This window comes from Chrysochloris asiatica, unplaced genomic scaffold (genome assembly GCF_000296735.1).
Source record: "Chrysochloris asiatica unplaced genomic scaffold, ChrAsi1.0 scaffold00123, whole genome shotgun sequence".
NCBI lineage: Eukaryota > Metazoa > Chordata > Mammalia > Afrosoricida > Chrysochloridae > Chrysochloris > Chrysochloris asiatica.
Window position 1 is genome coordinate 7949860 of NW_006408641.1, and position 14804 is coordinate 7964663.

The window sequence follows — 14804 nt, forward strand, 5'->3', positions numbered from 1 at the left end:
GGGTCCGACCCATAGCCACCTTGTATAGGGTTTCCTAGGAAAGGCTGCTGAGCTTGAACTGCTGACCTTACAGTTCAAACCAGCTTTGCAGTCCATCACATTAGCCCGCAATGCCATGCCAAGACTCCATTGTTCCTGTTTTTTTAAGTGCCATTGAGTTATTTCTGATTACTATGGTATAAATCAGTGATTCTCTATGCCTGTGTTACAACTTAAAATTAGTTGAGGAAGCTTTAAAACATACCAGTGCCGGTCCCCTCAGGACAAAGCCCCTTCCAAAACTAAGATTCAAGAGGAATACACAAGCAGACATGCGGTCTGACTGGTGACCAATAAGGGGAAGTGAGGGAAAAACAAACTTGTGAGCTAAGTTCTACCATGTTCAATAGATTCCTGTGAACCCGGTTGGAAACCTGGTTGGCCAGCAGTATGGCAAGACCTGGGGACTCCTGGGCCAGAGACAGTGACATAGCCACAGAGGACTAGAGTGGAGAGTGAAGTGTCCAGCTGATAAGAAGAGAGGACATAAACACAAGAACACCCACACTTGCAGATAATACCCACTATACCTGGCTTCAATGAATGAATGATCAGAGCTCAACTAGAAGAGGAAAAAAAGAGTAATCTGATACAATTTGATGAACTTGACCTTACACTTATGGATGCAGTAGTTCAAAAGAGGAAACAAATCTTTATAGCGAGGATCATTCCCACCCCCTGGGTACACAGGGCAGACAAGCATGGGCAACTTGGACATTGGCTACCCAAAATGGGGGGCTACAAAGGCAAGAAGTGACCAGTTTGCAAGCTTTCAACAGGGAGCCTAGATCTAGAGGGCTTGGAGGAAGGTGAAGAATTTCTACTGAATAGTATCCAATCTGTCTGGGCGGGGCTGATGAAAAGAAATGCGGATAGGTCTCTTGTGATACAATAGTAAATAATTGTTACCAAGACTGATTGTGAGGGTTGGAAATGTAAAGATAGACATATTGTAGCAAAAGGAGGGGAGTGATTGACTTTGTAGCTCAGGAGCGGAGGTCCCTGGGACCATCACTGGAAAAGAATGGAGTGCCGGAACCTACCCAGAGAAACAGTGACACCAGAGATGGAGGCAGAGACGATGATGTGGAGAGATGGAGCGTCTGGGGACTCTAGACCCAGAGAGGGAGAGGGGCAGTGTGCTGATGACCGGGCGGGGGGAGACTAGCAGGGTATACCTTTTGGTTTGTTGATGATGCATGGCAGGGATTGTAACCACGGCAGTGAAATGATGTACGATAGGATGAATGTAAAACTAATGTTCTCCCATATAAATCATCACATAATTCACAATAAGGCATTTAAAAAAAAAAGCCAATACCTTAGCCACATCTCTATACATTCTGATTTAATCTGAGTAGACTTCAAAACATTCATGAAAAAATGGAATTAAAAGAATTTTTCACTAACCTTTTGATGCCCCCTCGTATGTCTCAGATGGGATGCGTGTATAGGTATATACAAGGTTTCTAGGTGATTTTAATATGTAGCCAGGTTAAGAACCCTTAAAACTTTAGTGCTTGGGCAGCCTTATAGTGGTGCTCATGACTAATAACCCACCATTAGCTACAGTTGTTCAATTTTAGGACTAGCTTTTAAATCTAAAATAGGATATCTGCTTCACCTCCCTACTTTGAAATTCCATCTGGGTTTAGTGGGGAAAGACATTGGACTCAAAGAACTTACATCAAGTTAAATATCCTTCAGTGTAGCAGTAGCTTGACATCAGAGTTTTCTGTATCTTCATATCTTTATATAATAACTAAGTATACTCAGTTCATCGTATTAGTCATGGTATGGCTTATAAAAGTTACATTCGTTTTGCAATTTTAATACATCATTTCCACAATACTGTTATCATGTTCAATGCCATATTGTTTTAAAAATTGCTTGTGTCACCATTCTTAGGGCCCCTGAGACACAATAGACAGATGATACTACTTCCTTTTTTTTTTTTACAAATAAACTAAAGCTCAGCCATATTTTAAGTAACTTGCTGAAGATCATAGCATAGTTTAGCTAAGAACTTGAATTCTGGTTTCCACTCTAATAGTATTTATTGCTTACTTGAATGAGTGTTTAAGTATTAGGCAAAAATAGGTATTATTCATGTAGGATTTACAACATTAAATCAAGACTAATACACCTGACTTTTAAATACTAACTATAAGATTTTTACTACCCAGAACCTTACATTTTTAGCTATGAAATTAGCAGGCCGGATAGAAATGTAGCTGTCCTGGGTTGAGTCATATATTTCTTCTCACAGGGAGCTTATTTGCCTCAGGATATTTCTATTCAAGATCTTAAGTAGGTGTTTTTCCCTGGTTAAATATTCTAATTCCCTGAAAATCCTCATTCCATACTTTGGGAAATTGACTGTTGTTATGGAGTCCTCTGATGACTTTAATCAGCTAAATAAGTAGAATTAAACTTTTTTAAAAAAGGATTTAGGTAGCTTTCTATATAACAAAATATTTTCTAGTACAACAGTTCTTAATTTTAAAAGATTTTTGATTCTTTGAATATGTACACTTTTATTTTTATTTTAAATTGGAGTAAATAAGAGTCTTAAAATTCCCTTTCAAAAGATTGAAAGTCACAAATTTGGTACTCTGCCTGTGTTGTCTAGTACAAGTGAGTTACTAGCCTAGCAGGAACTGAGGGGCAGTCTCATCTTATAAGCAACCTCTGGAATCTTATTATAGAATATAGATTTCCCCGGCTGGCCAAAAGTAGAGAGTTCATATGTTGAAACCTTTTGTAAACAGAAATGGTGTAAATCAAAGAAGTATTTACCATTAATTTATGTGGGGAAATATTTTGAGCATTTCCAGATCCAAAAAGTTTTGTACCAAATCATACCACATAAATAGCACATAAAACCTAAAATCATACTGTTCTTAATTGATGTTGTAGCGATCCTGCATTGAGTTTCTGAGGAGCAGCTGGGTTTAGACCACCAATCTTCACCAATCTTGCAGTTATCTGTCCAGTGCTTATCCTGCAGCACCATACCAGGATTCAAGCAAGTAACACTAACATAGATTCAAAGCAAAGGATAAGCACAGTGGGCTACTAACCACAAAATCCACAGTTCAAACCCATCCAATTGCTCCTCAGAAACCCTGTATAGGTTTGCTGTGAGTCAGAACAGATGTGACGACACTTAACAACAGCAGCATGGTAAAAGCAGGAATGAAATGATGCATGGCCTATATATAATGTAGAACTAATATATGTGCATTGCCATTTCACTTACCAGGGGTGGGAACAGTGAACACATTGGAAGGCTGAGAAGTGGTGGTGATGGTACCCCAGTAGCCTAGCTGGCAGTGGCAATGGGGAACTTTTGGAAAACAGGGAATACCTATTCATAGATTTTTTTTTTTTAGGTTTTTAAGGAAATTGGGTACTTCGTAATTCTGATAATGGTACAACAGTAGTAGGGAAAGGAACCTTTTATGTTTAGGGTTTTCTTTCTGATTAAAAAGCGCTTTCTTAAATGAAAGTGGAAAAACCTCTTTTCTATAATTGGCAGCTTTTTGCTGCCTAATAATAAGACGAGAACACATTAGCTTGTGATTGTAGTTGGCATTTTATTTCCATAGAAAGTTGGTCTCTAGTGCATTGCAGCCATTGATCTGACTCAAGTTTTTTGTGCTTCCCTGTTATATTTTCTGGAAACATTAATCATTAGAGTGTTTCTTTCTAATCTTTTTGCTACTTATTTAACTCTTAAAATTGAGTTTTATAATACAAGCTAGTAGAAAGAAGATTATTGCAGTCCAATATTTCATAAACCAAAGTATGCTAAAAATCTTAATTCATACATTTATGAAAAAATAAATCATTCAAAAATTATTCAGATTATTTAAAAATACCTTTACAAGTGTCAACATGTAGATTATAAAAGCAAATATTTAAATATTTCAGTTTCATTTGTTAGTAAAGTTTTTAAAAACTGAAAAAAAGCTGTAATTTCAGTAAATGCTGTCTTTTTTTTTTTTTTTAAAGGTACCAGTACTTTTTGCAAATCAAACAAGATATTCTTACTGGAAGGTGGGCTATTTTAAATGTTTTATTATAAAGTATTTAAGTACTCTTATTTCTGAATTATTTAGATAATTCATCTGTAACCAAATTATGTATCAAAAAATGATTATGTGTAGCATAGATGTCATCATATAAGTTCATTACTTGATAGTTAAAATGTAAATCATATAGCAACTTCAGGTGTTAATAATGTAATATGAATTACACTGCTTTAGTAATTATTATATTTGACCTTGATTTTGTATTTGTTTGGTCTTACCAGGTTGCCATGTCCTTGTAACACTGCTGCTCTTTTGGCTTCATTTGCTATTCAGTGTAAGTATAAGTCCACTTTTTTGTCACATAACATGTGATTATGTGGTCTGTGTTAAAAATATGCTTCCTTTAACACTTTGGCTCTTTAGACATATGTTGTTGTTGTTGTTGTTGTTGTTAGTTGCCGTCAAGTTGATTCTGACATAAGTGTACAGAGTTGAAATTACACTATAAAATTTTCAAGATTGTGATCTTTTAGAAGCAGATCATAGGTTTGTCTTCTGAGATGCCCCTGGGTTGGTTCAGATTACCGGACTTTTGGCTAGAAGTCAAGGGGCTTAACTGTTTGCACCACGCGGGGATGTATGTTCCTATACAGACAATAGTGACTGCAGAGGAAGTGTAATGAAATGCCCAACTAACTAATAATTATTTTATTTCCTGGGATGGAGGGGGGTGTTTTCTGAGATTGAGCACTAGAAGAATGCTTAAATATTGCAACTTGCTTACGTGGTACCATTAGAAACAAGTATTTTACTTCCAGGTACAGATGGAATTGATGGCAGACATGCTGATTTAGCTGTAATAATTGAAAAAGGTATTTGGTAAAGTATTAACATATTTTTCTCCCATTTATTAGCTGAAATTGGAGATTATAATCAGTCAGAGAATTTGCCAGGCTACCTCTCAGATTATTCTTTCATTCCTAATCAACCTCAAGATTTTGAAAAAGAAATTGCAAAATTACATCAGCAACATACGTAAGAATTTATTTACTTTTCTGCTTATCTGGTAAACTTAACTGAATCATTTGTAGAGAAATGTTTTAAACTATTTCTAATTTGATTGTTTACTTAATATAGAATTGTTGGTGTTAAGTGCTGTCCAGCTGGTTCTGACTCGTAGCAACCCTGTATTAGGGTTTCCGAGGAGCTGCTGATAGTTACTGTTACATAGTGCTGTGATTACTATAAAGAAATGTAGGTGATCTATACCAAAAACAGACTGCTTATTTCACATATAAGGCTTCTTTTCATTTCTGCTAAGAACCATGCAGTTGTATGTAAACAGAAATTTATTTGCTATGATATAAATTTGTCAGTTCTTAAAAAGGAATTTTAGAATATTACTAATATATTCACAATGTACAGATCAATCTTCTGAGCAGTGTTTCTCAGTTTTTAGCTATATGGAAGGAGTTAGTTCTGTTTAATAAAGAGCCAAAAGGAGAAAAGAGCTTTATATAATGATAAATTAATTTAAAAATATTTCTTGATAAACAGCATTTTTTCAACAACTAGTAGTAGCGTAGTGGTTACGAATCGGGCTGTGAACCTTGAGGTCAGCGGTTCGAAACTACCAGCCACTCCGCGGGAGAAAGATGAGGCTTTCTACTCCCTTAAAGATTTACACCCTCAGAAACCCTATACAGGGTCGCTATGGGTCGGAACCGACTGGACGGCACTTAACAACAACAACAACAACATGTACAACTTAACAAACTAACAAAATTTTGTGTGACAATTTTATTCTAGAAGAGATGTATTGAAATAAAGATACTTTAAATAGAAAGTAATACTGTGTATTGATTCATAATTGACTTTTTAATACACAATTCAAAATACTCATGAATGAACTAAGGCAGTGTTGTATGTTGTTTAAGAGTCTAGAACTCAAGAGCACAACTTCCTGGTTTGAAATTTACCTGGTGAAATTCATTAGCATCTTACATGTATCTTTAAGGAGCTTTGGTATTATAGTGGTTACGAATTGGGCTGCGAACCTCAAGCTTAACAGTTTGAAACTACCACCTGTTCTGAGGGAGAAAGATGATATGTTCTGCTCCCATAAAGATTTAAAGCCTCGGAAACCCTGTACAGGGTCGCTATGAGTCAGAACCGACTCCACGGCACACAGCCACCACCGCCACCACCACCACCACCATATATCCTTGGCTAAATTGCCCTGTGTCTTCCTCTCTTGTCTTACCTGTCAATTGGGGATACAAGTATCTATTATTTGTTATTAAGTTATTATAAGGATTAAATGAGTTTATGTATACAAAGTGTCCAGAATAATGCCTGGTACATGATGAGCACTGAAGAAATATTAGCTCTTATTATTAAGAAAACTTCTTTTTTGGTATAGTCTGTGAGCTAAGCATGTTGTGTACATTTTATGTGAATGAAAAAGTACCAAAATAAAAATATTTCAAAGCATGTAAAGACTTTACAGATTTCCCATTTGAGTGTCTATACACACTCTTATTGGAACACACCCTCATGTTGTCTCAGCTATTTCCATTCTACAGTAACAGACCTGAGCAGTTGAAGCAGAGAACACGGGACCTGAAAGCACAAAATATGTAACCTTACTGTCTTTCACAGGAAAAGCTTAATGACCCTGATTAAAAAACAACCTGATAAAATGAGAATTTTAACAGATTGGCCTAATAAAAGGAAGAGGCTATTTTGGTCTAAAAATAAATCCCATTAATAATAAGATTTTACGGATACCATGCCTGAATACAAGAGTTTTAAAGATAACCACATTTTTTTTTAAATTAACAAAATAACGTTTATTCTGTAAGAGAACACTTTAACAAGATACTGATTGTACAAGGGGACTTCAAAAAGTTCCTGAAAAAAATGAATTAAAAGAAAAATTTCCATAATCTTTTAAAGCCCCCTCATCTGTTTCTGTTTCATTTAAATAAATGATTCATCAAATCTTTGAGCAAATTAAAAATAGACTCATTCAGCTTAACTTTTGGGGGAATATTTATTTAATTTTATAGAAAACTGAAGTCTGTCTGCTTCTCTTGATGAGTTAAATTCTAGTATCATTAGTGACTGGACAGCTGATATTTTGACTTTGGTAATTTGCTAGTTTGCTTTGCTGTAGTCTGATAAGCTCGGATATCCAAGATTCTTACAATTATATAGGAAATAAGAATGCATTTATCTAGTTTTAAAGGTTTTATATTTAGAGCAGTGGTTCTCAAACTTCTGTTCATAAGAATCATCCAGGATACATGCTAAACAATTTGGCCTTTATCTGAAACATTCTATATCAGATTCTGTAGTCTATGATGCAAACCAGTTTTTTTTTCCTTCCATTCTATCAGGAATAATACAGTGTTTTTGAAAAATACAACAAAAATTAATTACTATAAAGATAAAATTTAGAAATAAGCAAAAACAATTTTTTTTTTTTTTTTTACTTGTTTGTTTCAAGAGACAATATTAATCTGTCAAATTGCTATAAAAGTTTCTGGTATCAGTTTCTACACTGGTTATGACTCAGAAGTTGTTTGTGCTTTGAGAAGCACTCCCTCTGGAGGTTAGCTCAGAGTCTACATTTTGAAAAGCATACTGTGATCTATATGCAGCTAAGCCCTGGACTGCAAAGCATATGGTTTGCAGGTCGAGCCCACCAATGCTCCTTGGGAGAAAGATGAAGCTTTCTGCTCCTGCAAAGATTTAAAAGTCTCAGAAACCATATCTAGGGTCGCTATGAGTTAGAACCCACTTGACAGCATTTAACAGTAACATCATCATATGGATGTTTGAGAAACATCAAAGTTTGAGAAACACGTTTTTTTGTCCAAAAGTGAGTGACTTTATAATTATACGTAAGAACACCTCAGGACATTTGAAACTTGATGTATTCTTATATTTTTTTTAATGATTCGGATTACTCCTGATATGTTAGATGTTATTATGCAGAATTAAGATACTCATGAATGGTATTTTGTAAAAGATTTAATTAGAACACATTAAAATTTTCCAGATAAATAGCGTGTTTCTAGTTTGACCGTAATTGTAATTTATCTAATTTGTAATCTAATGATGTTTTTATAGAGGCTTATCTCCTGCAGAAGCAGAATTTAATTATCTGAACACAGCACGTACCTTAGAACTCTATGGAGTTGAATTCCACTATGCAAGGGTAAGTGAAGAATACTTACTCTGATGTTATTCAGTTAGGTTGTATTTTTTACTAATTATTTTTTAAAATACATTGATGTAATTAAGAAACAATTAGAATAACTTGTGAGTGCTGCTGACATAGTATCACTGAAAATATCCTGTAAGTGTTTTCACAGAAATTGATGATTTAATATCTGATGAGATGGGTGCATTATTCATGTTAGTTTTCTTAAAGGTGGTATTTTATATTGTAATTTTTGCAGCTGCAAGAGTTAATACTTCATGATTTTATTGTACAAAATAGAGGTTACGTTACAGGAAAGGAAGTTCTTACATATTTAACTGTTACAATCATCATGATCATAAAAAGGTGCTTTCACCTTATTGAGGCTCATATTATTTCACTTACTTGAATTTCATTATTTAATAGTGTCATTTAACATTTTTATTTTAAAAGCACAAAGTGAATCATATTGACATGTTTTGCCCGTATCTGCTTGTCCCGTTATTAAAATGAAATGTATAATCACTGTCTTTACCTTTACAATGCTCTGTAACAACTTTTTCCTTGTGTCAAACTTTGCTGCCTTCAAAAGACTGTTGTTATCTTCTTGCCATAAGCAAGTTTGTGAGTAGTCATCTTTATATGTGTCTCTTAACTTAGATTCTTCCCATTATTTCCCTTTTTTCCTCTCCACTTTATGTTCATGGTGAATATTATACAACAAAACATTTGCCAGCTCAACAATTTCTACATGCATACATGCATAACTAAGTGACATTGACTGTGTTCTTCTTGGTGTGCAGCCATTCTCATTGTCCATTTCCAAATTATCCCATCACCATTAGTATGAGCATAACATCAGCATGAACTCAGTGCTCCCTTAGAAATATTTTTTTCATTCTTTCTCCCATCCTTCTTGTTGTTAACTGCCGTCAAGTCGGTTCCATCTCATAGAGACTCTGTACAGGGTTTCCAAGGAACAACTGGTGGATGTGTAGTAACCACTAAAAACCTTCCATTTCTGTATTTTTGCTTATTTCATGTAAATGAAAGCATATGGTATTTATCCTTTAGTGACTGGCTCATTTCATTTAGCATATGTTTTCAAAATTTATCAACATTGTAGCATGTATCAGGACTTCATTTCTTTATAGGGTTTAATAATATTCCATTGTACTGTACCATATTTTGTTTAGCCTTTCATCTGCTACTAGACATTTTGGTTGTTTCTACCTTTTTGCTGTTGTGAATAGTGCCACGGTGAACATTGATGCACAGTCATGATTTCTTCAAGAAGTTATATTCACTTAAGAGTTCCCTGGTGTATAGCTGTTCTTCATGACCCTCCCTCTCTTTTGGGACCAACTAGTTTTGAATAGGATTATCTAAATTGTAATATTGTAGTTAGTATTTATATAAATAAGGTTTTATTTTTTTATTACACAATTTAAAACTAATAGAACTTTGTTGTAGATTATGTGCCACCAAGTCAGATACAACTCATAGTGACCCTGTATAGGGTTTTCAAAGCTGTGAATCTTTATGCAAGCCAAAAGTCTCATCTTTCTCATAAGTAGTGACTGGTAGATTTGAACTACTGACCTTGTGGTTAGCAGCCCAGCTCATAATCTACTATGCTTCCAGGGCTCCATAGTAGAACTTTAAAAGTATGAATTTAATATGGTCAAATTACAGTCCTTAGAAGTTTTCTTACTGTAGTTTAGCATCTGCAGAGACTATTATCAATGAAATACGAATAGACTTTTCTTTATTTCATTTAAATAACTTGAGTAGATTTCATACATAATTGAACACATTATTTATTGGTTTTATTGAGGTTTATTTTGTTTGTTTAAATTACCAGATTATAAAACTTTCTGAGAAGACCCTAAATATTATGTACTAGATCAAAGAAGTTCATATTTGAAATGGTTAACATTGTTTAATAATGTACAAGCAGACTCTAAAAGTTAATGGAAATTCCATTATCTTCAATTCCATTTTTCCTTGAACTTTTTCAAGCCCCTTTTCCCCGCACCACTTCTCTTCCCCTCAATAAAAGGAGTGCCTTGATCTAAGTTCTCTACAGGAGCAAAAATAGCGAAGCATACATACAGTGAAGCTTCAGAAAGTTTGTGTGAAATGGGATTTTTCCATGAGGTTTGTAAAGCTTCCCCTTATAAATACAGAGAAAAATGTACATCAAAGAAATGGTCCATAAAATTGTAATGAAATGGCTCACACAATTGGGGCTCTGATAAGTCTTTGGGTCAAGCAATAGACTGAAGACCTCTGCTGCCCAAAATCTGAAGGTTGGGGCAGGCTGGAGGGGCCTGCACTGCCTCACAGGGTTGCCAGGATTGACAGATCCAAACCTTGCAGGTTAGCAGCAGGCCCGAGACCTCTGCAGACTGACATCTGAATAATTGGAGGTCATGAGACCAGGAGAGTAGAGGAGTGCAGGGGATTGAGAAATAGAGTAAGCTCTGCCAGACATCCATTGATACAGCAAGCAGGCCATACCCTCAAGGAAACTTCCCTTTTCAACTGATTGGCCAGTTTCATCAGATCATAAAAAGGAAAAAAATTACGTAGTGTCTATCAAACCACAGAATCATAGCCTAGTCTAGTTGATATGTAACATTAACCATTATAATCCACCCCTTGTCAACTTGTCACCTGTGTGAATCTCCTTAAACCAACCATACATAATCTCTAAATACAATTGTGAAGGTTATGGTGACTTTTTAAATTAAAAAATAGTAATCCTGATAGATTTTGTCAAAGGATACAAGGTGAGTGATCGGGTGGATTAATATGAAGAAGTGTTAAAATTGAAAAATATTTTTTGTATCACAATATGCCTATTTATACTTCAAGTTAGCAAGAGCTGCACTTCAATATTTCCTTGGGAAACCTTGCAGTCCTGGTCTTTCCCCTTCAAGACTGCAAAACTCAAAGAACATTTGAAAGGAACATGATTTGAGTCTCTTAAAGTTGCCCAAACTGTTATTTTGACATGGTAAAAATCAAAGAACATAGAATCTTCATAGTAGGGTTCTTGATGTTGTTGTTAGAGGCCATCAAGTAATTTCCAACTTATAGCAACTCTGTGCACAGCAGAACAAGGTGCCCAGTCCTGCACCTTCCTCACAATTGCTGCTCCCACTGTGTTAGTCTATCTCAGAGAAAGGTTGTTGTTGTTGTTATGTGCCTTGGAGTCAGTTCCAACTCATATCAACCCTGTACAGAATTTCCAAGGCTGTAAATCTTTACAGGAGCAGAAAGCCTCATCTTTCTCCCACGGAACAGCTGGTAGTTTTGAACTGCTGACCTTGTGGCTCGTAGCCCGATTTGTAACCACTATGCTACCAGAGCTCCTTAGAGAAAGGTTAGGGAAATGGAAACAGTACCTGCACATTGTGATATTTTTGTTAGGTAAAGACTTCTGTGATTTTAACACACAGACATTTATAATAAAACAAGGAAGAAATACTCACAAAAATTACAGTCTTAGTTTCTGAAACTGGTCACATGCTTGTAGCTGGTATTTAGAATTACCTTTTTCATGAACTAAAGGAGCCTAGTGATGCAGTAGTTAAACGCTAGGCTGTTAAACAAAATGTCAGCAGTTTACATCTAAGTTGCAACTCTTGGTTTCTCTCTGTCCAGAAGGAAAAAGAGTGCTGGAAATTGAAGGCAACTAGAAACAATTAGTCCAGCAGACTAATGGACCATGTGAACATCTGTTTCCACGAGACCAGAAGCATTAGATAGTGGCCAGCTACCACTGCAACTGCTCTGAACGGGAAGACCTTCATAGTAAAAGGTCTTTGGTAGAATGGAAGAAAATGTGGAATAAAACTTAAAAATTATTAAAAAGACAAGTCTTACTGGTCATTTAGAGACTGGTGGAACCCTGCAACTATGGCCCTTGGTTACCCTTCAGGTCTGGAACTAAACTCACCGTGTGACTCAGTTTTCAGCCAACCAAAGATAATTTTGTAGCAGGAACAACACTAGTGAGGTATGCACAACAGAATGGTCAGCAATTTCAGGTCAAAGGGGCAGCATTTACCCTAGGATAAAGTTCAGAAGAGTTGGAAAAGGAGGAGGAACAGAAACAAGAAAGATAGAAGGGAGTGGTATAAGTGATGGTACATTGAGAGGATTACAACCCATGAGACAGCATTTACCCTAGGATAAAGTTCAGAAGAGTTGGAAAAGGAGGAGGAACAGAAACAAGAAAGATAGAAGGAAGTGGTATAAGTGATGGTACATTGAGAGGATTACAACCCATGAGATGAAACGACATGTTAATAATCTGTCGGATGTAAAACTGATGATCTGCTCCATAAACCTTCACCCAGTTCACAAAAAAATGTTTAAAAAAAAAAAAAAAAATCAGTATTAGTTGCTTTATGAGAAGAAAGGTACCAGTCTGCTTTGTAAAGATTGTTTTTAAGTGCCATCGAGTCAGTTCCCTGTATAGGGTTTCCAAGGAATGGCTGATGAGTTTGAACCGCCAACCTTGAGGTTCAAACCGACCTTGCAGTCCAGTGCATTATCCTGTAGCGCCACACCAGGATTCCTTGTAAAGATTTGTTGTTGTTGTTGTTGTTGTTAAGTGCCGTCGAGTTGGTTCTGTCCCATAGCGACCCTGTACAGGGTTTCTGAGGCTGTAAATCTTTACAGGAGCAGAAAGCCTCATGGTAAATTCTATGGGGCTGTTTTATTATGTCTTATACAGTTGCTGTGTTGGCTGTGGGTTTGATTTCTTCCAGCCCTTTTGTATTCCTTTAGCCCTCAGCAAGAATCTCAGCTGGTTGTGACTCTTTGTCTGTCGGAGTGACCCAAACCTTCATCTTTGAAGGGCCTAGGTAATTAGTAGTCATAGTGGAACTGGGTAGCTTTAATTTTTCATTCCATTGACTTTAGTCACAGGGCATGAAAGAACTAAGAGATACACCCTAAGGGATCTCCTGTGTTCCAGACATACTCATTTTCTTTATTTTGTAATATCAGTCAAATTTCCTTTGGTATGTGGATCAATCACAGCAGCTAATATGGCATCTCCCTTCTTTGCCCATTGATTCAGTGTTACCAGAAGCCTAAAGAGACCAGGTAACATTCTTATTATGTCTTCTGGCGGGAGCATTTCTCTCTTTGCAGCTAAGACCTATAGTCCCACAAAGCATTGTGGTGACAGGACAGAAAAATAGGGACAATGAAGGGTTATTCCTGGCCTTCCCAGCTGAAAACAAACTGTACCTGATAGTCCATTGAAAAGGTGTAGCAGAAAATGCATTTGCCAGATCACTATCTGACTACCATGTAGCGGAAGATGTATTAATTTGCAAGGAAACCACATTTGAAACAGCAACTGCAATTGGAGTCACCACTTGGTTATGAAAATAGTAAAATCAAAAGCAATACTGCATACCTGGAGGGATTAAAGAGATTAGAACCACCATCAAGGATTTGAAGGATATGGGGTGGTGACTCCCATCCCATTCTTATTCAAATTTTGACCTGTGCAAAAAAATTAGATAGATCTTGGAGAATGACAGTGGAGTGTCATAAATTTAAGAGGTCAAAATAGGCAAGTCCTTGATGATGGTTCTAATTTCTTTAATCTGGCTTCCACCGGGCTTTTCCTATTGTAATATCTCTTGCACTACTGATATGAAGCAAAAATGGATGGGGTGGATCCAGCAACAACAGTTGAATATCAGAAGCAAAATATTTTCTCTCTGCTTTCAGGTCAGTAAGAAATCAGAGGGAATCCAAGATACTTATATCAGTTTCCAAGATACCAAGAGCAGTCTTTGTGGTGACACTAAGGATTACCGTTAACAAAGCATCAATTATCCTTGCCCTGATGGAGCTCTCAGGATATTGTGGGCAAGGGAATGGTATTAAATATCTAAGGATATAAAGGGGAAAGTTCAGAATGCTATGGGATCATGTGACAGAAACATCTATTCAAGCCTGGTAGCAGAGGAAGGTAGGAAAGGCTTCATGGAAAAAAATGATACACGAGCACAATTAGTTGTTCTGGAATTTCCATTTTTCCCAGTGTTTGACCCACACAGTCAAATGTTTTGCTTAGTCAGTAAAATACAAGTAAACATCTTTATGGTACTCTCTGTTTTGAGCCAAGATCCATGTGATGTTAGCAACGATATCCCTAGTTCCAAGTCCTCTTCTGAATCAGCTTGAATTTCTGGCAGATGTCTGTTAATGTACTTTTGCAACCATTTTTGAATTATCTTCAACAAAATTTTACTTGCATTTGATATTAATGATATAATTTGATGATTTCCACATACTGATTGTGATCATAATTGTACAGATTTCATCTTCTGGCACTGTGTCTGACAATATTCTGGTGTTCATATTTTCTTATTCCAGCACTATATCTGGCAATGTATTGCTGCTATACATAAGGTTTTCAGTAGTTAAACATTCAGTGGTCTGCTTCTCTTTCTTCTAGTCTGCCATAGTCTAGAAGCTCC

The 14804-nt window shown here is 36.2% G+C and overlaps 1 protein-coding gene across 1 annotated transcript in view; it reads left to right on the forward strand.

Moving 5' to 3' along the window:
- The window catches only part of PTPN4 (protein tyrosine phosphatase, non-receptor type 4 (megakaryocyte)), a 222426-nt gene that overhangs the window by 70196 nt on the left and 137426 nt on the right, over nt 1-14804 (forward strand). The window contains exons 5-8 of the mRNA XM_006868745.1: nt 4057-4101; nt 4358-4410; nt 4991-5111; nt 8214-8301. Of these exons, the coding sequence (XP_006868807.1) occupies nt 4057-4101; nt 4358-4410; nt 4991-5111; nt 8214-8301 (307 nt within the window). The remainder of the gene's footprint in view (nt 1-4056; nt 4102-4357; nt 4411-4990; nt 5112-8213; nt 8302-14804) is intronic.